General features: G+C 39.3%; 1 protein-coding gene across 3 annotated transcripts in view; it reads right to left on the minus strand.

Moving 5' to 3' along the window:
- The window catches only part of jade2 (jade family PHD finger 2), a 56315-nt gene that overhangs the window by 9795 nt on the left and 19311 nt on the right, over positions 1-27209 (minus strand). For all 3 annotated transcript variants that reach the window (XM_079847138.1, XM_079847139.1, XM_079847137.1), the window contains exons 5-10: positions 22365-22537; positions 17984-18195; positions 15237-15404; positions 10403-10519; positions 9100-9588; positions 6853-6970 (exon numbers count right to left, since the gene is read on the minus strand). In XM_079847138.1, coding sequence (XP_079703264.1) covers positions 6853-6970; positions 9100-9588; positions 10403-10519; positions 15237-15404; positions 17984-18195; positions 22365-22537 — 1277 coding nt within the window. The remainder of the gene's footprint in view (positions 1-6852; positions 6971-9099; positions 9589-10402; positions 10520-15236; positions 15405-17983; positions 18196-22364; positions 22538-27209) is intronic.

The following is a 27209-nucleotide window of genomic DNA, read 5'->3' on the forward strand; positions in this document are numbered from 1 at the left end:
AATGTTTACTCATTAGGTCAGTAGATGGTCTTTTGTGGCTGTATGAACACAAAACACAAACTCGTTTTGAGCTTGTCTACTTTCACCACTTCCAGAAAACGCATTCAATTGGATTGCTTTCGTAGTGTAAACGCTCATGTGGTCGAAATGCGTTTTCAATTACCTCTGGAAGTGATTGAAAATGGACAATCTCAAAACGTGTTAGATCCCGTTTACACCTGTATTTAGTGTCGTCCACTTGTGATCCGATCTACCAAAACACATCTTAATACCAGCAGTAAACAGAGCCTAAAGTATGTGTTTGTAAAAACTGTTTAACTTTGGTAATTGATTCCTATAATAATAATCCTTGGACTCCAATAATCACCATTTGTGGCTGTTTTTATTTGATTTCCCCAATTTTATGTTTATTGCTATAAAGCAACAAAATCACATAGATCTGGTAACAGGGTTGGAAAAAAATGGCAAACCTCATAGACAAAGTATAGAAAATAAAACTGATCAAATATTTAGTTTGAGCTAGGGCTGGGCAATATATGATATTTTTCACATTTTTTTTTTTCCCATATTGATCGATAGTAATATTTATCATGATGTATAATTTTATAATGCTGCCAGCTTGAAAAGTATCCTGACAATGACTGAAGCCTGGAGGTACCTGAAGGTTCATTAATTACATTTTAGAATATAGTTTATTAACATAAATCGAATAACAACGTAAACTTTTAACTGTGCAAACATGCTTTTCTGCCTTAAAGCTGCAGTACGTATCTTTTGGCGCTCTAGTGGTTAATAAGCAGAATTGCATGCGTCTTGCGGAAGAACATTGTAGCCGGAGCTAATTCTGTGTGTTTATGTCTATGGCGAATCACACAGGTATGTGTGGATACCTGTGGATTCATGATGCACTCACTTATCATATATATTTTAAACACAAAAAAAGTTACGGACTGCAGCTTTAAAATAATTGAAGTTCGGTTGCCTTGTAACTTATTAAAATAGTGGCAGCAACAATGACATCTGAAATATTTGAAGAGGTATAACCTATTAGAGCTGCACGATTCTGGATTAATTGATTAAAATAGAGATCACGATTCTCCCACAATTCTGAAATGACAACTAAACAAAATAACACGTAATTTCCTGGAGGTTTGACAAAATGTTGCTGCAGTCTACTTAAAAAAATAAATAATTTAATTACTTTTTAATTAATTAAATGAATGGTTCAATGACTCACTCATAAAGACACTCATTTAATTACTGGATGAAGCTGCATTTTTGAACAGATCTCTTGCATGAATGATTCAATGACAAATACATTTTTAACAGTCACTTGTCGCCACCTACTGGTGTAACGACACAATCTTTATTTGAAGCATCAAGTTGCTTTTAAAGGTGATTTACTCTATTTTGATCGCTACCGTAGACATCAGTGTGCATATACATCAGAACTAAAAACTTGTATTCCATCACTTACACACTAAATTACTTCCAAACTAAATCCGGTTGTCAGTTCAGTTTCAGTTTAGTCCTTAATCCTGTTCTGTACACACACAGTTCGGTAATTTAAAGAAGTGACCAACACATTCTACATCCGAATGAAAAATGCAGGTAGTGACAATCGCATTTACAAAAATCCTACGCAGTGTGTACAGAACCAAACTGATCAACTAGTTGTTAATGAGGTATTTCAGCCTGCATCAGAGATGTTTCTCTCTTCTGTATGTGCGGTGCAAGAAAATCACAGGGGAAGAACTACGAGCCTTGACTTGTGTTGCCAGATCTTGATAGAAAAAGCCAACGACAAGCCCATAAAAAAGCTAAATAAATCAAAATGTTTGATGAAAATAATACCAAAATATCATGACCCGCACCTCCTCATGAGATTTATGAGCCAAGCTGAAACAAGCCCAAAAACGCTTATAATAAGTGGACATGGCAACACTGATGCAAGTATGTAAAAGTTCGTAGTTTTGAGAAAACAATATTCATGCATGGTTTGTTAAAAAACAATTAAGTCACTGAAATAAGGCCATAAAACACATAAGCCCCTTTCACACAGAGATTCCGGAAAATACACGGATAATGTGTCCCGGGATTCACACTGCCAGTGATTTTCCGGAATCTGTGAGTGCGTTCACACACATCCCGTAAAAATCCCGTAAAGACACGTGACGTCAGGATGTCATCGCGATGGCACGTGCGTTAGGGCTGTCAAAATGGCTGAAAAGCTAAATTCGAATTTCTTTCTTAAATATTAGCAAAATTCTAATTACATTCAAATTCTAAAGGCAATACTTAACGTTAGAGAAAAAAAGTACTGTATTGTCTCCTACACACACAAGAGGGCCCAAGCGAGCGCAATAAACAAATATAAACCAAATCAAGCATCGCATCTGTTATTGAAATGAAATGACATTAACTTTTCAAACAATTGTTCTTAAATAAAATATAATTTCCTTAAATGACAATGTGCATGCAAGGAAAAAATGGCTACAATAGTGCATAAAACTGTGTTCGAGCATCAGTAACCAGAGAAAACACGCAGACGCGTGATGAACACACACACAACAGCAAACTACCATTCAGAAACACTCTCTTCTACTCACTACATCTACATATTGTTGGTCAAAAACACCAAACGCTCATCTCTATCTGCAGCGAGTGCTGAGCGCTTTCTGTTGATGATGTTTCCAGCTGAAGAAAAAACACGCTCAGCTCTGACCGGTGCCAGGTGTGGTCAAGTATGTCTTACAAATCGTGCGGTATTGCCACCAACTGAGAGGGGTTTCGTCAGTAGGAAGCCTTTTCCCACCATTTATCAAATAAACAACACAACCGCACTGCGCTGTGCACTACTGTATAATCTAACAGAAAAAACCCCGCGTCAGTTACATCATCATGTCTCGCGCACCTCTTGACACGCCAAAAATTTTAATGCACGGTTTTTGCATTCGATTGTGTTTTTTTATTTATTAATTTGACGAAAATTCGAAATTCGCATTATTTTTTTGACAGCCCTAACGTGCGTCATCACTGCGACACACCCCTTACGGCATTGGTCCTGGCTTTTGTTCACACAGGGCGCGTTCCGGGACTGATCCCGGCAATGTTACTAGGTCCCCATCCTGGCATCAATCCCGGGACGTGTTTGCGTTCACACAGAAGGCACTCTAGCAATTTTACGGCAATTTCCCGGGATCAACGCACTGTGTGAAAGGGGCGATACTGAACTGGACTTTTGAGAGCTGGATCTTGCAGCCTAGAGATTTAACAATATATTGATTTAAATTTTTTAAGACAATTTTTGTGTTGCGAGGGAGTGTCGATGGCCATGAATCGATGTGATTCACAACTGGGAAGACAAAAACCCTCCCCTAATGGTCAAATCAAGGTAAATGTGACCGTGAGGAACCAAAGAAAGAAGGTGAGAAGATTAAAAGAATGGGTTTGTTTCCCTTGTTTGTAGTTTATTTCAACACAACATAATCAATACACAATGAAGGTCAAAGACACATTATTTAACACACTAATCTAAACACAGACGTATGAACTGTCAAACACCTTTGTGCCATTCCTGGAAACAGTTCCTGTTTGACTGAAGATACAAGTAAACCATACCTGGTATTTCCAATGTGCCTGCAGCTTCTTTCGCACGGAAGAAAAAAAACTGCCGCACCATCAGTAGTCAGTGATTCACCATGTTCATGTAAAATACTAGTTCAATTTAGTTGAAAAACTTGCTGATGTTGGTACAGCGCTGTCATAGAAAAACAATTGGAAGAGACTCGTGTGAAAGTTTGAGTCCGCAGGACTCATCAGTAGTGTCTATCTGGTCCCTGTATTAAAAAAAAAAGAAAAAGAAAAAAAAGGCGTGTGAGCATGCTGATATTAGGAGAAACTATATTACTGCATTAGTAATCACTATTAATTTTACCCATTCATAACAAAAAAATTCTTTTTGTAGTCATAGAGGCACGCATGCTTTGTATTTATTATCATACATACAGTACAAGTCATCTTATATTTTAGAAACTCAATTATCATCATCAAGTTATAAACGTGATATTTGCAAACAGTATTTCACAGAAAACACTAGTCTAAACATTCATCATATTACAGTGTAAACAAATTAATTTTATATCGTATTATGTTTTTATTATTGAGCAAAAAACCCGCTTTATATGTCATTAGATGCAATGAAAGGTTGCTTATATTTTATATTCCAAAGTTTCACTCGATTTCACACTTTTCAATCTGGCAATATAATAAGAAGGAAAAGGGAAATACCCAAATAGTAAAATGTGTAAAAGTTTATGTAAAAATAACACGCTAACTAATGTGAAAATGAATCACTTACTCGTCAGAAAAGATATCCTCCGCTGAATCAAGCCGCGCGTCGCATCGCACTCTTCTTCTTCTGAGGTAAATTCAAGGCTTATTCCTCACAGCGCGTCTTCTTCCAAACTCGATGGAAAGCAGAGGAAATCTGATGAAGCTTGATGCTTTGTTTACTGAGGTGACGGGGCATTTACAGGCTCACGTGGACGATTACCGCATGAATGAGGTGCACTGCGAGTGGGCGTGGCCACATTAATAATAATGAGCAGAGACTTGAGAAACTGTATCTCTAGCTGGGTTCATACGGATTACATAAACTGATAATATTTGTCATCGATTTGACTTCATTTAAAAGTAGATGTTTTAAGCATTTCACGTGTCTGTATTCGTTGAGTTTCGGTTCATATTTGTGATGCATTTCAGAAAGAAGATCATGGAGACTGAGACGGCAGAAAGCGCACCCTGTTTGTTTTCTTTATTAAAAAAAAAAAAAAGCATAACATTTTGTTGTTATTGTGATTGTACACAAATAAAAATAGACCCTTTACAGTTTCGAATGATCTTATCTGTATGACCAGAAGTGATTTTAAGTTCTTTCCGCTGGTATTAGGAAAAAATGCCTATGTAAATAGTACTCAACTCAGTATACTATAAAAATAGTAAACGCATGACAAAATGTAACAGTGCTTAGTGAAAGTTAAAATCTAAGCATAATTGTATGTAACGGACACGTCAAATGACAGAAACATTTAAATAGTGTTCAGAAACAGAAAATAGCGCAGCTGCGTTGTTTACGGGGTTACTGAGGTAAAGGCTGCACTTCTGCTGTTCCTTCAGCGCCATCTACTGTCAGAGAGCGAATGTGCGTTTTCATTCACTCGTTTCCGCTGTGTGCTTTTCATCAGCATTGGGTTGTTTATATCAGAGTGTGGATGCCTTTTTGACGTAGCACACACGCCATGTTGCAAATATTAACCGGTTAATGGAAAAAGTAATCTAAAAATGTATTCTAAAAATAAAACAAAAATTACTGTCAATTTTTTGACAGCTGCTGTCATTAGTTGTTTCCAACCCTCTCCGAAACTGGCCATCTTCAAGCGACTGAGAGTTAAATTTGCACTTTCCCATTTTGCTTGAATTTGCCCGCTCTCGTCTCCCAGGCGACTCATCTCTGGTGAGGTGCACACTGTGACATACTACATAATAAAAAGACATGTGTAACATAGTCAAGTTGCAAACTGGGTACTACCCAAGACTTGGTGCTACACAGCCTAAGGCCGCATTTACACTGCAGTTCTTCATGCCCAATTCTGATTTTTTGACTATATCAAGGTTTTTTTTTGACGACCCTCTTACATCTTCTTTTAAAAGTGACCCATATCTGATATCTGCATTTACACTACACTTGGCGAAACTAACAAAAAACAACATTATGATATCAAGAAATCAATTTCAATAGTACAATGTGTTTAATTCATTGACATGGAATTCATATAAACATTTTTAATACAATGGTTTAATCTTTATATCAATATAGTACAAATTCTTCAAGACTTCTTCTATTTCTGCGTATAAATAACTTGAGCCATGCAGTGTAAATGCGGCCTAAATGCATATATTTAGGACTTTTTAATGGTGTTAAAATCATGGGATTCTAATTCGGGACTTTCAAGATTTTTTAATGCACCCTGGCAAAATGTAAACTTTGTAAACCGGTCACTATGCTACACATGTGACCGCATTCTCGTACTCTTGGTGTTGTCACTGGGATAGTACCTTTTCTGGTGATGGAAAATGTCTGTTGCGTTTCCCAACCGTCCGTCTGCATTTTGTTTGCAGAGCGTCTGGGCCGGATCACACAAAACGCGTTTTTGCATTCCTCTGCGCTACTTTTCCACTGGTTTTCTATGTAAACGTGCTATATGGATGTGTTTCGCGTCTTGCGTAGCGTCGCATGCAAAAACACGTTAAAAGAAGTTCAACTTAAAAAAAAACAACAACACATTTTAAGAGCTTGTTCGAATGATCTTCATCTCGTGTTTCCGCAAAATCACGTTGTGTAATGCATTCTTACCTTTTTTCAACAATTTCCTCAGCTTTGGAGGGTAACGCAACTTTGTTTCCCTCGTCGGCTCTTTGGAGACTGACTGGATGTTGTCACATTTATTTCTGATGTGTGATAGACTGGTAGGTTAATCCATTTAGAGTTAAAATGGCCAGAGCTTATCATCGTTATCAACATAAATTATCGCAATCTCGATATCGTTTATCGCCCAGCCGTAGTTTGAGCACCTTCTTACACTGACCATTTGTATAAAAAGGAAAAATAATACATTTCTGAAGGGTCATTTTGAACCCTATTTTAGCCCTAAATGAACTTGACCCCCAAACACTGCTTAAAGCTCTCACAATCTACTCGTTTCCAGCTTAGATATTGTGCTATCAATTGAAACCGATAGATCAAAATATTAAAAGAAAAATATAAGAGATTGTTGTGAAGAGTTTCCATACCTCCAACCAGGTCCTTCTCTAAGAGCTGAATCTGCAAGGAAAAGATCTTCTCCTGCAGGTTGCATAAAGAGTGTTTGATCCTCTCTCTGCGTGTGACCATGTAGCACAAGTTTCTGACCTGAAAGAAAACACACCAGTCACTGAAATAGCTATGGTTATTTCAGTTTTCGGTTAGGAGTTAGCATGTGTCTGTAAAACATGATGTAAAACCTTGGTGATAATGCTCACATTACATCTGACTCAGTTTGTTACATTCAGCGCCTTTGCTCATATGCAATTTTTTGCCTACAATGACTCCAAATATGAACATTATTTCCTAAATGTTTCTACAAATTATTTATTCTTCGTCATGCATCACGTTTTATAAATCTTAGATCACGTGCACGTGAGTGAGAACATCTGCTCCACCCAGATGCGCTTCTGTGGTGAGACAATGGAATTAAACACATGCTCAAGGTATTCATTATTCATAGTATAGGTGAGAAAGTACTCAGCCATAATCAAACACACCTGAACAAGCTAATCAAGGTCTTCAGGATTACTAGAAAGCAACAAGCAGGTGAGTTTTTATCAGGGTTGAAGCTGAACAGTCTTGTTAAACAATGACCCCGACAAAGAGGTTTTCACTAGGGATGGGGCCGATCCGATCCAGTATCGGTATCGGGACCCGATACCAGCATAATTCACGTATCGGATTTTCCCGATCCAACCTGCGGAGATATCCGATATCCATGAATCATGTCTGCGCTTTAACGTTGTCTGCTGAAATCCAAAAGTGATTCCCGCCGGCTAGTCTGCTAGCTGGCTGCAAACTGCGGAATGGATTTCCTGAACGGAGGTGCGGCTCAATGAGACACAGAGTTATGAGACACGCTCCCGCTCAGGAAATCCATTCCGCAGTTTGCGACTAGCCAACAACGTCCGCTGTGTGGACTTAACTTCATACTGGAAACACCGCAGAGCAAGACAGCAAGACAGCAAAATGCAATGTTTGCGAAGCCGTAATTCAGAGCTCTTTTAAGCTTCCTCGCGTCGTACAACACAACGAACGCAATCAAACATTTAAAAAAGCACCACGTTACTGTGCGTTCACACCAAACGCGAATAGCGCGTCAAATTCTCGTCTACCGCGTCTAGTTGAATGCTTGAATATTTTGAATCCATTCGCGCGTCCAGAGAAAAATTGACGCGCATAAAAAGCAAACGTTTGAAGCGAAATCCGTTTGTCTGTTTTCAAGATGCTGATGTTGATCGAGCATTCATCGAGAGTTAACGTTACCGCATCGGAGCGAGGATCACCCTTCAGATAGTGTGTGTGTAAGATGTTTACACTTGCACTTTTCTTATATTTCAACACTCAAGTATTTTAATTTTTGGGAACGTAATAAATATTGACATGACAATAAATTTGAAACCCTTACAGTTGCATATTTGTTTTCAGAATGGGATTTTTCCTGTTAACAGGATTTCCTGTTTTTCTGTGTGAAGATACGAGATGTGCAGCACCTGAAACTACGGATACTGGATGCCTGTGCTGGCATTTCTCCTGCGGTGTTGCTATCAGTGTGTGAAGAGTGGGACAACAGGGTTGCATTGACAATCCAACACAATGGGCAGCACATTGAACACATTTTATAAGTGGTCAGAAACTTGTAAATAACTCATGAACGAATAAAGTTACGTTGAAACCAAGCACACCATTGTTTTTCTTGTGACATTACCAATAAGTTTGATGTGTCACATGGCCCTCTTCCTATTGAAAAAACAAAAGTTGTATCCAAGATGGCCGACTTCTAAATGGCCACCATGGTCACCACCCATCTTGAGGAGTTTGCCCCCTCACATATACTAATGTGCCACAAACAGGACTTTAATATCACCAACCATTCCCATGTTATTACGGTGTATCCATATAAATGGCCCACCCTGTATAATTTGTTAATATTCTTTCTGAAGAAAGGCAAACATAAATAGTGAAGAAAGCCAAAATATTAACTGTCACAGATATGTACTCAGTAATCCATAGTTTTGTAGAGGAGGGTCAAAATTACAATTTTCACCTGAGATTTAGAGCCAAATTACAGGGTGTAAAAATGACTTCAACTGTCAATTTTCAACAATGAAATGGAAATCAACTAATCGAATATTAGAAAATCGTGACTCATCCCCAAATAATGCCTGAATAATAATGTTCAAGAAACCTGTTTGAAACAATCATTATAGATTACTGAGAGATGCTACACTCACCCTCTCCAGATCCTGACGCAAGTGAGTGAAGAGCTTGAGTCGTCGATACAGAACGTCCTGCTCCTGCTGGGCCAGATTGTCCACCTCGTCCCTCTTGAGGACCACCAGCGGCTGGTTTAAGTTGGCCTTTCGTCGCAGCTTCCAGTACTGGAAGAGGAAGTCCACGTGAGCATCTGGCAGCGAAAGGCTTTCCGCAACATCCTTGGGATCCACTAATCTGTAGAACTCATCTTCAAGCTCTTGCAGCTTCTGCTTGCGATGGCTGGCTTTCTCCCGTTCGGCTTGTTCCTGCTTCAGACGGTCCGAAAGCATCCCGGGAAGATCCAGGCGCGGCTCTGCACTCGCGCCGCTGTTTGAGCACGAGCTGTGCTCCAGACAGAAAGATTTGAAGCGCACCTCGTCGTTCTCTGCCAGGGTGGTGCGCATCTCTAGTCCATTGTCAAACGCACAGGTCACATGGAAGGCCACGGCGCAGGATGGCATGGAGCACTGTGGAAACAGAACGGCACGTGTTTCACCTCAAAAACGCTTTACATTCTGTCATCATTTGCTCACCCTCGTGTCCTTCCAAAACAGGAAGGCAAAAAGAAAGATTCAAGGACCAAATATCATTACAGTACAACTTGCTAAACTGCGGTACTCCCTAATTCTTCTGAAGTTGAGTGACCAGATTTCAGCCATTATTCGTGAAAATGTTTAAAAAGTTTATGAATCAGACTGATCTGATTCTGGGTTAAGAAATGGGACACCACAACTACACCATTACACGTCATCGCTAGCTCCTACATCAAAGGAGACACGCCGATGTTTATCACAAATCACAAGAACATGACCATAAATATGAACACAAGATTGAATGTCATCATTTCAAAAACACGGTTTGAAATCGCTGGTGTTTCTGACGTCACAAACGACCTTGTAACCAATCGGGTCAATGTGTGATCGTCAACCAGTGGATCTCTGAGATGCTGTGAGTGAGTGGAGGCGGGGCTCATTTGCATATTCATAGAACCACACATACTTAATGAGGCAGGGGTGTCGCATTACATTCAAGCTATTTAAAAGCAAGAAGAAATCTGATCAAAGATTAGTTTTAAGGGATACAATTATTGACTACAGGGGGACTTTAAGATATTACAAACATTAACATGATTTTCTGTAAGGCTGCTTTGAAATAGCCTAATGTGTATTATGAAAAGCGCTATAGAAATAAATTTGACTGGACTTTCTGAAGTAGCCAATCCTCCCTTAGTTCTGTAAAAGCATTAAAGCAGGTGAAAGGTTATTCTGCCTCGTCTCTCACCTGTATACATGTGCCTGTGTGTTCCCGGCACAGGCTACAGTACAAGGCCCATCGACTGGCAGGGATGTGTGATACTTTTGTAATGGGCTCCATCTTCTCAGGGCAGCCGATGCTCACCTGTGTGGACATGGAAACAAGTCAGAAAACAAGTAGTAAACAATACGTAATCTTATCATGCATCCGCATAAATGTCATGAATAACATGCACTCCGTATAACTCATTACTCCTGTTGTCTGCTCGTGAGCTCCCCCTGTTGCTATGGTTGAATGGATAACAATATAGTGAGACGGGATAGATTGCTCAAACATCTTTCGATCACATAATTTCATTGAAAATTAATAGAAATGCTCACTCTTTCTAAAGAAATGTGACATAAACATTTTTTGTTTTTAAATGTGTAAGCCTTTGGACTAAAAAGCCTTGATGGAGATGTTTTGTGCATTCCTGTGATCACAGATAAATGGATGCAGATGCAACTGAAAAGGTATGTGAAATGGTAAATACCAGTTTGATTCAGCATTATTGATGTGCATTTCTGAGAAAATTAATAAATTACTGTCACTGTAAAAAACGTTTATTGTAAACCATTGGTCAATTATCGATGCTGGAATCCAAGTCGACACCATTGCTGAGTATTTCCTCCTTAAAACTGCAGTGAACCAAAGACAGTCTCAAAAACACGCTTTGAAATCGCTGGTGTTTCTGACGTCACAAACTACCTTGTAACCAATCAGATCAACGTGTGATCGTCAACCAGTGGATCTCTGAGCTGAGCGAGTGAGTGGAGGCGGGGCTCATTTGCATATTCATAGAACCGCGGATACTAAACAAATTACTGACCAAGTAAAAACCAAACGTTCGATTCTGTCATGCTCAATTTGCGATCCTGCTAGTTTTCAGTCAGCTGGTGAAATGGGTTTTAGGGTGCTAAACAGGTAGGTAGAGTACCTACTGGCTCGACAGTGGAAACGCAACTTGATTTTGATCTATTCGAATTCTGGAATCGAATACTTGAGATCAGGAATCAGATTAAAATGATAAAACACTGTTTGTTTCAATCGTATCTTTGTTCAGTTGTCTCCATTTGCTGCGATGGCTAATTGTCTTTAATAATGACTGAAATGTATATTAGTTAGGCTAGTTTTTCTATGGTGTTTTTAAACCACAGGCAAACGTTCCTTGTGTAAGTGTTCTTTAGCCTGTTGATTTTTGTTCATGAAATTCAGTACTAGGGATGTCCCGATCCGATCACGTGATCGGAAATCGGGTCCGATCACGTGTTTTCAGACTCGATCGGAATCGGACGTTACCTCCCGATCAGGACTCGGATATATATGTATATATATTCTCATTATTTTTTAACACATCTATAGTTATGCGGTGGCACAGAGTTACGCTGGTTTCACACTGCACGCGTTAGCAGAGTGAAAGCAGCGCAGGAGCAGTTCATATGGTGAGCAGGGCAGGGGCAGGACACGCGCGTTTTGCTTTCACACTGGCAGCGTTTGACGCGCGCGGCTGAACCGCGGGTTGTGTAGGGCAGGCTACAGACAGAGTAGGCTACTCTATAATGGATAAGTTGGCATTGCTTTTTTCGTTTTCAAATACATTTAAGAATAAAGACTTGTCAAGAAGCTTATTTTATTAATAATTTCATATAACTTTTTGTTCATCTTTGTTTTTATTGTCATGGCAACAAGTTTGTTTTTGGACATTTGTTTTCTTTTTAAATTGCTGTTGGTCATTTGATTGACTGTTTAAAACACAATAGATATCATCAATGCACTTTTTGGATAAAACTGCGGTGTATTTTGGCCATGATCAATGTATTGTCACTTTAATTCAGCAAAAGCGGCGCAGCAAAAATAGACTCGGCGCCGAAACGATCGCGGCACTCCTGCTCTGCTCTGCTACGCACTGCCGCGCCGCCTCTGCGCGCGGTGTGAATGCTCTAAAGCCTGGTTTAATCTGGTAACATGGGCGGCGAAAAAACATACGCGCTGCACGCTCTGCTAACAGTGCAGTGTGAAACCGGTGTAAGAGTTAGGAGTGCAGTTCCTAAAAGCACATTACTGGCTTTGCAAACACTGTAGCACTTTTATTTTTTATTTGTTCACATGCCTGCCGGGTATTTTAAGTTGAGGTGCTATTTGTTTATATATTAGACTTTTTTATATTTACTGTTGCACTAAAGTCCAAAAGTGAAGAATTTATGTATTACTTGATTGTTCAAGCTAGTGCTCTGTATTGCTCACAGAAGTGCTCTGTTTGTTAACAGAGTTGTTGAATGTTAAAATAAGGTGAATTAAATAAAAAATAAGGAACATCCTGGATCTGTTTTTTCGCTCTTCTTTATTCTTTTTTTTTTTATGTATTAAGTATCGGATCGGGACTCGGTATCGGCAGATACTCAAAATCAAATGACTCGGACTCGAGGGCAAAAAAACCTGATCGGGACATCCCTATTCAGTACAATTAAATGTTTTGCAATAAGACTAAATGTGAATGATATCTAAGGTTTAACCTTACGTCTAACCTGATCGAAATCGAAAATAGGAATCGATAAGAATCGGAATCGTTAAAATTCAAACGATGCCCGACACTACTATCAAGGAATTAAGCTTTGCATTGTAACCCAACAGTATTTCCCCCAATCCTCTCAAATATGTTACAGATGAAATTAGCAGGAATGGGGAATATAATCAAATTCACTGCGTCTGGAAGACGTGGAAACTCGTGTGTTCATTCATCAGCCGCCGCACAGCAGTTTCAATGAGCCTTTTCACTCACTTTTGTGGCTTTCTACATCCTCATCATTCGGCTATTGTTACTGCCTCGCTCTTCAATTTCTGTACATTTCATTGGAACACCCATTTTAGCCAGGCTTTTCAAAAATCCCTCTTTGAGTCCTTATCTTCTTGTCAAACCTTCTTTTGTCCTCCTCTGGATATTCAGAAGCCTTTTGCATGTAAAATAAGAGCGCTAAATCTGTTACGCCTTTACAGAAATATCTTGCCCCCAACCTGACCAAACAATTTCCAGCTCAAAAGCTTTCCTTTCAATCACATGACAAGACAAAGAGGAAATATTTCAATTAGACTTCATCCATTATTGCGTGCTAATCACAATTCTCCTTTGTCGTCTTCCAGATGAATACGCGTGCACATGTTCTGCAGCACTTGACAAGAGTGAGCTGATTGTGAAAGGTGACGTTTATGATTTCCTTTCTGCTTTTAATACTTTATTGCATCTTCTATCAGACAATCATTTGTGAGGCAAAATTCAATCAAAAGTGAATTTCAACTCAACTAGGGCTACAACAAATCAATAAAGTAAACAATCACCATTTAATTTGCTGACTTTACACATTAAACTTAAAAAAAAAGTGAGGCAAAAAGTTGGCGTTTCGGATGATACTCTCATCCAGGATTCACTGTCAAAACCATCCCTAAAATTAACCCTTTAAAACCGGATGTGTCGTCGATGACACAGCCAATCAAGCTGTATTCATGTCACTGTAACACTGCAACCGTTTGCACTATCAAAATAAATCAAATAGTTCCTGAAAGTAGACATGCGCTTTTCGCCAATATACGGCTTATTATGGTAATGCTTTCCGTCTGCAAATGACAGCAGCGCGGGATGGAAGGATTTGAACAGAGAGATACGACGCGCAGCAGGTTAGAGTGTTTTGGATTGCATAAAATAATAAAAGAAACAAACAAATACATGGCGAAAGAAGTGTTAGACAGCAGAAGAGGGGATTGGGATGATTTTTAATGAAATTTGGGAGGCGGATGGCCGTTATTCTTTCACGTATCTAAGCATGTAGTGCGTGCATGTGTATGTGTGTGTGTATGAAAAAAAGTGTCCTAAATGAAAACTGTGCAACCCAATGTCACAAAAAAGACTTGTATATATGTATTATAGTTCATTTTTCAACTTTAAAGTGTTTTTCAGTTTTTTTCTAAATAAAAATCAGTAAATTTATTCTCGTTTTATTTATTTTTGTCTATTTAAATTCTATTTACAAACTCACCACACACAATAATGGTCAATAACTGTAATTTGTTGAAAGCTTATCTTTTTCTGAAAAAGATGACACCTTGCACATTGAAGATAGCACATTGTTTTAGAATTTTACAGTCAAAAAAATCAAATTATGTGAAAAACACCTATTTTAGCTTCAGGTTCTAAAGGGTTAAACACCACTTATAACTAGGGCTGTAAATCAGACAGTTCATCACAATAAAATATAATATCGATTCTCTCAGTCAGCGATACGATATTTGCAGAAAAAAATTCTGTGCTACGATTCGATTCAGGGCTATTTCGATATTTACTATTTAGATATTATGTGCCAAGTTTACACAACCAGTTACATTTTTATTAACTCACAAATGCAACCAAAATATATAATATGAACGTTTAATTAAACTCTTTGAAAATTGCACACCCTCTCTCATTTGGGACAACAGAAGAGTTAATTTGCAAAAACAGACAACTATCAATCAAACTGCAGCTGGGTTGCTTTGATTAAGTAATGATAACTATTATAAAAATACAGGTTACTTACTAAATTAAAGTTCATTCAAAGACACACTGGCAGACAGTGTGGCGAGTAAACGAAAATGCGCGCTTTGACAGAAATGTGTAGACAGACGTTACGTAAGGACGAGGAGAGTGTCAAAATAAAGGTACCGCATATCGATATTTTACGTGTGGCATTGATGCATTGTATCGTTAGACGTTTGATCGATGCATCGATCCATATCGATGTGTTGTTACACCCGTACTTATACCCACTATCCCCAGACTAGCTTCATTTGATACCTCAGGGATCCATAAGGCACAGCTGACGTGGACCCACTTGGTTCCACTGCGAGTGGGTTTGAGAGCTCCTCCTCTTCTGGGACAGAGCAAACATTTGGCCTGCACTCCCAGAGCACAGGTCCGGCACAGCCAGTTCCCCTGCGGCACCTTCAGGATCCCGTAACACGCCTGCAGGAGGAGAAAACAGTACTTCTCTCAACACCAGTGTTCATTTTGACAGCAAATTTTGATTTAGTTTTAGTCATAGTCTTTTGACTAAAATGGCATTTAGTTTTAGTCATATTTTAGTCATCTGAATTGTTTTAGTTTTAGTCTAGTTTTAGTCGACGAAATACAATAAGATTTTAGTCGACTAAAATATAATAGGTTTCAATTTAAATGCATTTATTTAGAATTTCTCTAAAATTTCCAAACCCATATACTCCCGGAGAAAACATATCCTGCTAATATGAATGATTTTAAAGTTTGAACGTGCAATACAGATACAGATTTAACTACTGTAACTTAAAAAATATCTTAAAATGAAATAAAACCACTTTTCCTAAAGTAGAACACAGTCTTTTTTTCAATGAATGATATACTATGAATTCTTTATAACTACTTGCATACATCATTCTCTATTCTTTCAAGCAGACATATTTATTTGTATGAATTAAATATAATTAATCCTTATTAAAGCTATTAACGAGCAGTGAATGATTTTCTCTTTTTCTTTTGTTGCTTGATCAATATTAAGGACACAGACCGCAATAGGTTTATTACCCACTGTCACTTTAAGACATCGGTTCATGTCCAATGACATGCACATACGATACACTCACAACTGTTTAAGACATAACCGACATCATTTACGTGAATACTCTCCAAAACGGACATTTAGACATAATATTTGTGTGTATTTGTCCATTCAGACAGGAAAGAGAGCTCAATTCAGCACTCGCGCGCTGTATAGGTGTCTATGTGCACGGCTGCACGCTTCGGGTCGGGTGTGTGCGCACAGAAAACCGTACCGAATAGAGCTCTTTTTTTGTGTCGTCACTCTTATTCAGATCTTCATGTCTGCTCTACTCATTCTCCCAGACGTTTACATGTTTAAACGTTTTATGAGACATACAGCGCATGCCAACTCGTGTGCCGCTGGGTAGATCACGTCACAGTACAATTGTGCGCATCTACCACAAACGCAGGACATCAGACTGGATCGCTTCCCAAATCGTCACTATCTAACATTTGCGTCTAGTTTTTATTCATTGACGAAAATGTCAATAGATTTTCGTCATAGTTTTTGTCATTCAAAACTAGTTTTTATTTAGTTATCGTCTCGTTTTCATCTGTGAAAAAATGTCGTTGACGAAAATAATGAACGAACGAAATTAACACTGCTCAACACAACCAATAATGTGCACAAATCAGGGGTGTGTTTCCCGAAAGCACCGTTAGCCAACTATGTTCGCAAGTTCTGTCGTTATCATCATAGTTCAACGAGTCTGTGTCTCCCCAAACCATCGTTCCAGCGAACATTCGCAAACAGCATCTCAGAGTTGTGTGTGTGTGTGTTTGTGTAACAACAGATCTCGAGCTGTGGTTAGAAGAAGAGTTTCTAGTTTTCATGACATGTGGACTCAATAAATCCTGATCTTGAGCAAAATAATCAAGCTGACATTCAGGACAACCTGTGTCTTTAATTCAGAATACATGCAAATGTCATTTACGTCTTTTAGTTCAAGAGATTTAAAGCGTAGTTGTTGAAGAGTGTGTGTGTGTGAACAAGCTCTAGTGTGTGTGAACGAGCTCTATGATTGAATCTGGAAATAAAGCAAAATAACTGAGAAAGATGAGAAATAGTCCTCAGATGCCAGTCCGTAATTTATAGCAAAACATCTCGTGTTAATTTGATCTCAAACAGATTCATTAGCAGTAGTTATTACTCCTCCACATGTGACATCATTAACCAACGTGGTTGAACGACCAATTTGCGACAATACGGTTTGGGAAACAGTCGAGACTAGCGAGTGGATTTCTTCAACGATGATCGTACTGTGATAGTGAAGCACGAGTTACAGCGCTGTACGGGACACACACACACCCCTGAACGATCAATTTCTCCACTCGTGTTAATTATGTGAACGTGCTCCTCCCAAACTTTGTTATTAAAACATGTGTATGAACTAATAATATTGCACAGATACGCTGGTGCAGTCCCATATAGTGCTTTAGATGTTAAAATTAATTAAAAAGTTTAAGTAAAAAAAAAATTAATTTCAAGTATATATTTATTAAGCATGGCAAGACATATTCACAGATAGTGCCAATAAAATATCTACAAAATTAGAATTTTAATTTTTAGAATTTTTATGTAGGTTTGGACTTGAGGGTGAGTAAATGATGACAGAATTTACTAACCCTTTAAAAAAAAAGAATATTGTTAAGAAATGTTTTTGAGAATACAAAACATTCTTAACTTTACTCTTAAGTTAGAAAATAAGAAGAAAAAAAAGCAATGTTTCGTGAATCCGACCCCTGGTGTCAAGTGGTGTTTCACTGCATTCATGCACACAATGGGATATAGGGAGGTTAACGCTTTTGAGTACATTTTTAAAAAAAATAATAAAGATGTGCACGGATAAATCATGAAATCTCGCAATACAAAGTCAATGGAGACGGTTGGATTGTTTCCCCCCCGGTGGGGGCGTGGCCTAAATGTGCTCTGTCTCTGTGCAATGTGGGTAATTTGTTTGATGGAATACCTGGTGCACACAAACGTTGCACTTGTCGCAGAAAACCATCTCGTTGCTGTCCTCCCCCTCGGGCGAGCGGCACACGTCACAGACCACGTCCTCGTCGTACTCGATGCCCAGGCCCTCCTCCGTCTCGATGGCACGCTGCATGTTCTGCTGACACCGGCTCTCCAGCTCCAGCACAACCTGCTCCATGGTGAGCTCGTCCAGCTCCGGCAGCGCTGAGGATACACACACACACACACAGGTGAAGAAGAGGAGAGGAGAACACAGGACACACACACACACACACACACACACACACAGGTGAAGAAGAGGAGAGGTGAACACAGGACACACACACACACACACACACACACACACAGGTGAAGAAGAGGAGAGGAGAACACAGGACACACACACACACACACACACACACACACACAGGTGAAGAAGAGGAGAGGAGAACACAGGACACACACACACACACACACACACACACAGGTGAAGAAGAGGAGAGGAGAACACAGGACACACACACACACACACACACACACACACACAGGTGAAGAAGAGGAGAGGAGAACACAGGACACACACACACACACACACACACACACAGGTGAAGAAGAGGAGAGGAGAACACAGGACACACACACACACACAGGTGAAGAAGAGGAGAGGAGAACACAGGACACACACACACACACACACACACACACAGGTGAAGAAGAGGAGAGGAGAACACAGGACACACACACACACACACACAGGTGAAGAAGAGGAGAGGAGAACACAGGACACACACACACACACAGGTGAAGAAGAGGAGAGGAGAGGAGAACACAGGACACACACACACACACACACAGGTGAAGAAGAGGAGAGGAGAGGAGAACACAGGACACACACACACACACACACACAGGTGAAGAAGAGGAGAGGAGAGGTGAACACAGGACACACACACACACACACACAGGTGAAGAAGAGGAGAGGAGAACACAGGACACACACACACACACACACACAGGTGAAGAAGAGGAGAGGAGAGGAGAACACAGGACACACACACACACACACACAGGTGAAGAAGAGGAGAGGAGAGGTGAACACAGGACACACACACACACACACACACAGGTGAAGAAGAGGAGAGGAGAGGTGAACACAGGACACACACACACACACACAGGTGAAGAAGAGGAGAGGTGAACAGGACACACACACACACACACACACACACACACACACACAGGTGAAGAAGAGAGGAGAACACAGGACACACACACACACACACAGGTGAAGAAGAGGAGAGGAGAGGTGAACACAGGACACACACACACACACACACACACACACACACACACACAGGTGAAGAAGAGGAGAGGTGAACACAGGACACACACACACACACACACACAGGTGAAGAAGAGGAGAGGAGAGGTGAACACAGGACACACACACACACACACACAGGTGAAGAAGAGGAGAGGAGAACACAGGACACACACACACACACACACACACAGGTGAAGAAGAGGAGAGGAGAGGAGAACACAGGACACACACACACACACACACACACACACAGGTGAAGAAGAGGAGAGGAGAGGTGAACACAGGACACACACACACACACACACAGGTGAAGAAGAGGAGAGGAGAGGTGAACACAGGACACACACACACACACACACAGGTGAAGAAGAGGAGAGGAGAGGTGAACACAGGACACACACACACACACACACACAGGTGAAGAAGAGGAGAGGAGAACACAGGACACACACACACACACACACACACACACACACAGGTGAAGAAGAGGAGAGGTGAACACAGGACACACACACACACACACAGGTGAAGAAGAGGAGAGGTGAACACAGGACACACACACACACACACACACACACACACACACACACACACACACAGGTGAAGAAGAGGAGAGGAGAGGAGAACACAGGACACACACACACACACACACACACACAGGTGAAGAAGAGGAGAGGAGAGGTGAACACAGGACACACACACACACACACACACACACACACACAGGTGAAGAAGAGGAGAGGTGAACACAGGACACACACACACACACACACACACACACACACACACACACACACACACACACACACACACACACACACACACACACACACACACACACACACAGGTGAAGAAGAGGAGAGGAGAGGTGAACACAGGACACACACACACACACACACACAGGTGAAGAAGAGGAGAGGAGAGGAGAACACAGGACACACACACACACACACACACACACACACAGGTGAAGAAGAGGAGAGGTGAACACAGGACACACACACACACACACACACACACACACACACACACACACACACACTTTGAACTGCTTGAAATATGACTGGATGTAAATAATTTTGATTTAGATTTATCTGCCAATATATCGGTTATCGGCTTTCAAATATAAAGAATTATCGATTATCGGTATGGGCCAAAATGTTCATATTGCTGCATCCCTAATGTGAAATATACTGTACCTTCAGGGGGTCAGAGAGTGTGTGTGAGAGTGTGTGTGAGAGTGGGAGTGGGATCCCTTTTGTTAGATCATGCTAGTTCTTAATAATGCTGCATTACTTTATTTTAATAGCCTATTAAAATTGTCATATGTAGAAACTTGCATAAGCCAAGATTTAAAAGGCTTAAAAGTATTGTTAGTTGATGTTAACTGTTGTGTAGGATAGTGATGAACCGTTAGTGTAAAGGCTACAGTGATTCAGACACATTAAACATGGATGGACTAACCTAGAATATCATGAACCTTCTCAACTAATCCTAAACTCACTGTTCTTCGCTGAACAGTAAGAAAAGCCCGGTTCATAACACTGCATTTCATTAATCATTCAACAGAACTGTCGAATACATTTCAGACATCCATGCCAGGGTTTTACTTCGACTGCTCAGGTAATGTCATATGGAATTAACCATTTCAGAGCAACTTAAAATCAGTCTGAGCTGTAGAAATGTAGAAATTATACTTTCATACGCACATGTAATAATTTAATGCTTATATATTTTAAAGCATTGAATCAAATTGTGATTCATTTATCATTTTGAATCAATTATTGATGCTACTCTGCTACTCTGAATAATGCCCGAACTTCGTATTTTGAGCACTTCTTGCGTTGTTTTTGCCTCTTCATGATGACTCGCTTAATTTAGTCCTAATTTGTAAGTCGCTTTGGATAAAAGCGTCTGCTAAATGACTAAATGTAAAATGTAAATGTATTGATCAGGGGCCGTATTCACAAAGCATTTTATCTTACCACTAGGAGTACTCCTAAATCGCACTAAAAGATTTTAGCTAGGAGTTTTCTCTTAAAAGTTATTCACAACGCCTTTCAGACCTACTCTTAGTAAAGAAAAATGACAACTCCTAAACTAAGAGTGAGTCTTCGTTGCTATGGATGACGTCATTACTCATGCACGAGCTTGACTGAAGTGACCACCTTGATTGGCTGATGATTGTAACGCGGGAATGATTCAAACTCCTCCCCTACGATGATGAGTGACAGGTGACAGGTCTGAGAATGCGTGCGCTACACAAGCAGTGCGAAGGACGGAAGATGATGAATAACTGAATAAATAGCCTAACTGAATAAAGAGTAAGGCAAAACAAATAGCCTAGTAGCCTAATGAAACATATGGATTGATGCAATATCTTTGCAACATTATTGAATTAATCTGTCACTATATGCCTCTGCCTACGTTTGCAAAGAGAAGAACATTTTAATTTGATTCACAATGAAACGTTACAATTAGTTCACATGCAATGAGTAGTCTAGTTTTGGTTGTTGTTGGTGGCATTATTGCATCCCTAGTTATGCCTACAATGCACAATTGTTCCTCGCGATTGGAAGCTCCTGTAGCGCCGCACACGCACTTCAAAACATCGCAGCGTGAAATGCCACAAAAAGCGGTTTGTGAAGGTCTTAGTGAGTTAGGAGTCCTCTCGACTTCTTTTAAGCTGTCCCAGGCTTAGGTGCTACTTTTAGGGCTAAAATGCTTCGTGAATTACTCTTAGTGAAAAAAATTAGGAGTCCTAAAGTTACGAGTGACACGCCCATTATTTTTAGGAGTTGAATAAACTAAATTTGCCAGTTAGGAGCTACTTTTAGCCTTAAAATTCTTTGTGAATACGGCCCCAGAACAAATGATTCACGATTCAAAAATGCATGTTTCAAGATTGTCAGGATTTGTAATCGATGCACTGATTAAACGAGCGAATCGTTTCACCCCTAATAGAAGTACATGTGACTCGACTAATTCCACAAAGAATTCCCAGTCTTGGTTTAAAATAACAAACTTGCATCATTAATGAAAAATGCTTTAGATGGCCAATAAATCTTACCTAGTTCTCTGAATTCAGTATTAACCAGTTCAAGCCAGGCCACATCCAGATCATCCAGATCGTAGCGGCTCAGCGGCTCAGCGAGACCATGTGACTCTCCGAAGCCAAACTCTGACTGGCCCCGGGTTTGGATCGGTGAAAAGAATGGGATTCGACTGACCTCCGGAAGCTCCCTGGGGGGAAAACACACACTTCAATGACCACACAACTCATCCTGCATGCATCAAGTCTTCAAAGTTTCAGGTTCAGGTTAAGCTCAAAGGACAGGATTTACAGCACGACAGGAAATCATTGTGATGTGTGCATCAAACTCGTCGAGTTGCTCACTTAAGGCGAGACACTACAGGTGAATAGGGTAACATTTTTAACTAGCAGATATCACCATGAAACTTTCCCAGTTGATTACCTACATTAAGATGAGAAAAAAATGTATTACAAGTTTTCTGTAATTTAATGTTTAAATATGCAAATTAGGCACTATCTAATTAAATATGCGCTAATTTGCATATATTTAAAAAACGAAATCTGAGTATTGGATAAAGCCAGGTTAAAAATTATTTTTTCATTGTGTTCACATATTAGATGGGGAAAATTACAGAGGGATTTATGGATATCTACTTTTGTTATCCTGTAAATCAGAAAATACTGTCAATAGCCTTAAAACATGATTTTCGCCATGTTTTTTGGAATAAAATGTTATATAAATCAGGCTAGGAATAATATATTTACAAATCCCTCGGTAAATGTCTTCATAATATAACTAGGTACAAGACTGGAAGGTTTGGTGTATATCGGTGGTACTGAAGAGGAGATTTCGGACTTGGAGAATGAGAGAAAAGTCATTTTGAGAAAACGGGCTTTAAAGATTTATTATTATCCAATGAGATTGCGCATTCAGCCCTTTCACGATTGGTTGCTGATAAAAAGGAAATGACCATATTTGGATCCGACAGCATCGTACAGGAGAGAGAGAGCTTTCCAGCGGTGTGTGATGACAGGGAGCATCATGTTGATTTACAACGCCAACTTTTGCTGAATTTAGGAGAAATCTACAGACGGAAACAGACAAAGTGTAGGAAAATAAAGACCTAAATGTGTATTTCCGACTTTTTTCACCACAAGTCTGAAAGAAGACATGTTATTGAAGACAAATATCCAAAAATCACAAAATTGACCAGTAAAAAAAAAAAAAAAAACGATGTTTTTGCCTGCCGTGTCTCGCCTCAACAGATCTCGTCAAGCAGAGACATGTGTGCCCTAATACTATACATATATTAGGGCTGTCAAATAAAAATCCTTATTTCGAATATTCATCGAATAAAAAAAAATTAAAAAAGCAAATGCATTCAAGTCCGTGTGTCAAGAGGCAGGCGAGACATGATGACGACGTAACTAAAGGCCCTTTCACATTGGACACGATTTTGACGCACGAATAATTCGCGCGATGGGTTTATTTTGTGATCAGCTGTTCGTGTAATGAGCGCTTCCACACCGAACGCGAATGTGCTGCGGCGGAAACACGACTTTTATTTTATTCGCTTCGATGTTGATTTTTTTTTTACTTTTGCCGCGACAGAAAAGGCTTCAGCCAATCACACACTACAAGGACAACGATTTGAAAGACAATGTGTGGCGTAGCATTGCCAACCAACTCGGTTATCACGACTGTGAGTGTGTTGTGTGATAGTTTTAGCCGTCGTATAGTCCTGTGCTGTGTAGGCTAGCAGGATAAACTACATCTGGGATAGAAAGCTAACACTATTATCGTCAAAGAGACAGAAAGAAAGAAAGAAAGAAAGAAAGAAAGAAAGAAAGAAAGAAAGAAAGAAAGAAAGAAAGAAAGAAAGAAAGAAAGAAAGAAAGAAAGAAAGAAAGAAAGAAAGAAAGAAAGAAAGAAAGAAAGAAAGAAAGAAAGAAAGAAAGAAAGAAAGAAAGAAAGAAAGAAAGAAAGAAAGAAAGAAAGAAAGAAAGAAAGAAAGAAAGAAAGAAAGAAAGAAAGAAAGAAAGAAAGAAAGAAAGAAAGAAAGAAAGAAAGAAAGAAAGAAAGAAAGAAAGAAAGAAAGAAGGTTTGTTAGTACCAAAGTTTGAAGAAGTATTAAAAGCTTGAAGTTTGAAGGTTTTTAGTTTTAATTAGTTTAAGTTTTAGTTTAGTAGTTTTAAAAGTTTGTAGAAGTTTGAAGGTTTTCAGTTTAGAAATATTAGAAAGGAAAATGAGTCTCAATTGATTAGAAATAGTACATAGAGCGGCAGCTGATGGAGTCTAATGAGTAATAATGCCAACATTTGAATTTAGTTTGGAGTTAGAATGAAAGAAAGAAATATTAGTAAGAGAGAGAAAGAAAGAAAGAAAGATTAGTTAAAAAGATAGATAGATAGATAGATAGATAGATAGATAGATAGATTAGTTAGGAGGAAAGAGAAAGGACGAAAGAGAAAGAAAGAAAAAGGTAAGAAAGATTAGTTAGAAAGAAAGAAAAAGAAAGAAATTAATTTAAGAATTTTTAATCTTTCTAAACACGGTCTGTGTTTACTTTGAAAATGTAACAATGCAGTGAGACTATTTAGGGCTGCTTTCAGTATACTATACATTCTGTGTGTGATATCTACAGTTTCTAGTCGAATGATTTAGCCCTAAAAGTAGATAACTTGTTACTTCGTGTGTTACATGTAATGTGTATTGACATTAGAAAACGCACTGTGTTTAGTTGAAAAAAAAAAACTGTGGAAAAACGTCAGGGACACCTGACCTGTGTGAGGAAAAGGAGAGAGGAAAAGGAAACTAAAAGTGGACATTAGAAGAAGACATCTTTTCTGTCTTTTAAAGAAAATGCAAAGAAGAAAAGCTCGTCTTCATTGGATGATGATGATGATGATGAAGAAGTGTCCATGTTTTCTCAGCTGTCGGCGCGAAAGTTTTGGAATGTTGAAGCTCTGAACGTCACAGACGTCGCAAATTCGCGTCGCGGCTGATGTAAATGGTTTTGACGCAAACTATTCGCTTTTCCGTTGCGCGTCCGGTGTGAAAGGGCCTTAACGTGGCGTGTTTCTGTTAGCTTATCCAGTACAGCGCGGTGCCGATCAGTCGGTCATTTGAAAAATGGGTTCCCTGGTGACGAAAACAAAGTCGTGCAACGACACTTTTTTTGTATTTGTTTTCTTTATTTGGAAATGTGTTTTACTTTTATTTTTATTTTATATGTTGTATGTTATATGTGTTATGTCTTGATGTGGCAGCAGTTTCCCTAATCTAAAACAAATTTCTCCTAAGGGAGACAATAAATGCTACCTTGACCTTGACTTGACCAAACCTGCACATCGGTCAGAGCCGAGTGTGTGTGTGTGTGTGTGTGTGTGTGTGTGTGTGTTTCATCAGCTGAAACACAGTCAACAGAAAGCGCTCAGCACTCGCTGCTGATAGAGATGAGCTTCTGGTGTTTTTGATGAACAATATGCAGATGTAGTGACTAGAAGTGAGTGTTTCATGTAGTCCATTACGCTGTGTGTTGAAGAGTGTTTTCTCAGGTCACTGTTGCTCGAACACAGTTTTATGCACTATTGTAGCCTAGTTTAAACTAAAGCACATTAAGGAAATTATATTTTATTTTAGAAAAATTGTTTCAAAAGTTAATGCACTTTAAAAAGCGAATGTCATTTCATTTCAATAAAAGATGTGATGCTTGATTTGGTTTATATTGGCTTACTGCGCTCGCTTGCGCCCTCTTGTGGGATGATTTCATACATTAATTTCTTATTCAAACAAAACCCTGTCCATCCAGCATCACCTCTTCCTCTCTCATCCTCATCACCAGAAATGTGTTTTAGGTGGACTGATCAATACAGGACAAAGAACATCAAAAAAATGTAGGATATTGGAAAATAACAATGTGTTTTCTGTTCACCAAATGCTTTTTAATCTTCACTATTGCATCAATGCAAATGAACAAGCGCGCCGTTATTTGTTGTATAGAGACGTGTGTGTTCAAGTGAGCCAGATATGAGCAGATTCTGTGCAATATGCTGTATTTAATATATCATGACTCACAAGTTGAATATTGCGCAAAATCTGCGCAGATTTGTCTTGTACGAACTTCCAGCAAAGTGATTAAACAGCGTTACACGCCACAGTTGATTTTTTACCCGCAATTGGCAGGTTGGAGGGTGTTCATTTCAAACCCTGAATATGCATATATACTCTGACTAGAGCGGGGCGATGTATAAAAAAATGTGATATCTCGATATTGTCGAAATTGTACGATATTCGATATATATCACAAAATGTTTGCATTTGCTTTTAAATAATAAAAAACATGATTTTCTTTTACCCCCATTGAAAAACAAGATAGAACAGCTTTTGGTACAAAGTAAATACAAAATGTTTAGTGCAAATTTAAGCAATTAAAAGTCCCTGTGAACCGGAAGTTGCAAACAACTTTTCTCCAGTGTTGTGACGTACACTCACCTAAAGGATTATTAGGAACACCTGTTCAATTTCTCATTAATGCAATTATCTAATCAACCAATCACATGGCAGTTGCTTCAATGCATTTAGGGGTGTGGTCCTGGTCAAGACAATCTCCTGAACTCCAAACTGAATGTCAGAATGGGAAAGAAAGGTGATTTAAGCAATTTTGAGCGTGGCATGGTTGTTGGTGCCAGACGGGCCGGTCTGAGTATTTCACAATCTGCTCAGTTACTGGGATTTTCATGCACAACCATTTCTAGGGTTTACAAAGAATGGTGTGAAAAGGGAAAAACATCCAGTATGCGGCAGTCCTGTGGGCGAAAATGCCTTGTTGATGCTAGAGGTCAGAGGAGAATGGGCCGACTGATTCAAGCTGATAGAAG

Source organism: Squalius cephalus, assembly GCF_949319135.1.
Source record: "Squalius cephalus genome assembly, chromosome: 17".
In the NCBI taxonomy this organism is placed as follows: Eukaryota; Metazoa; Chordata; class Actinopteri; order Cypriniformes; family Leuciscidae; genus Squalius; species Squalius cephalus.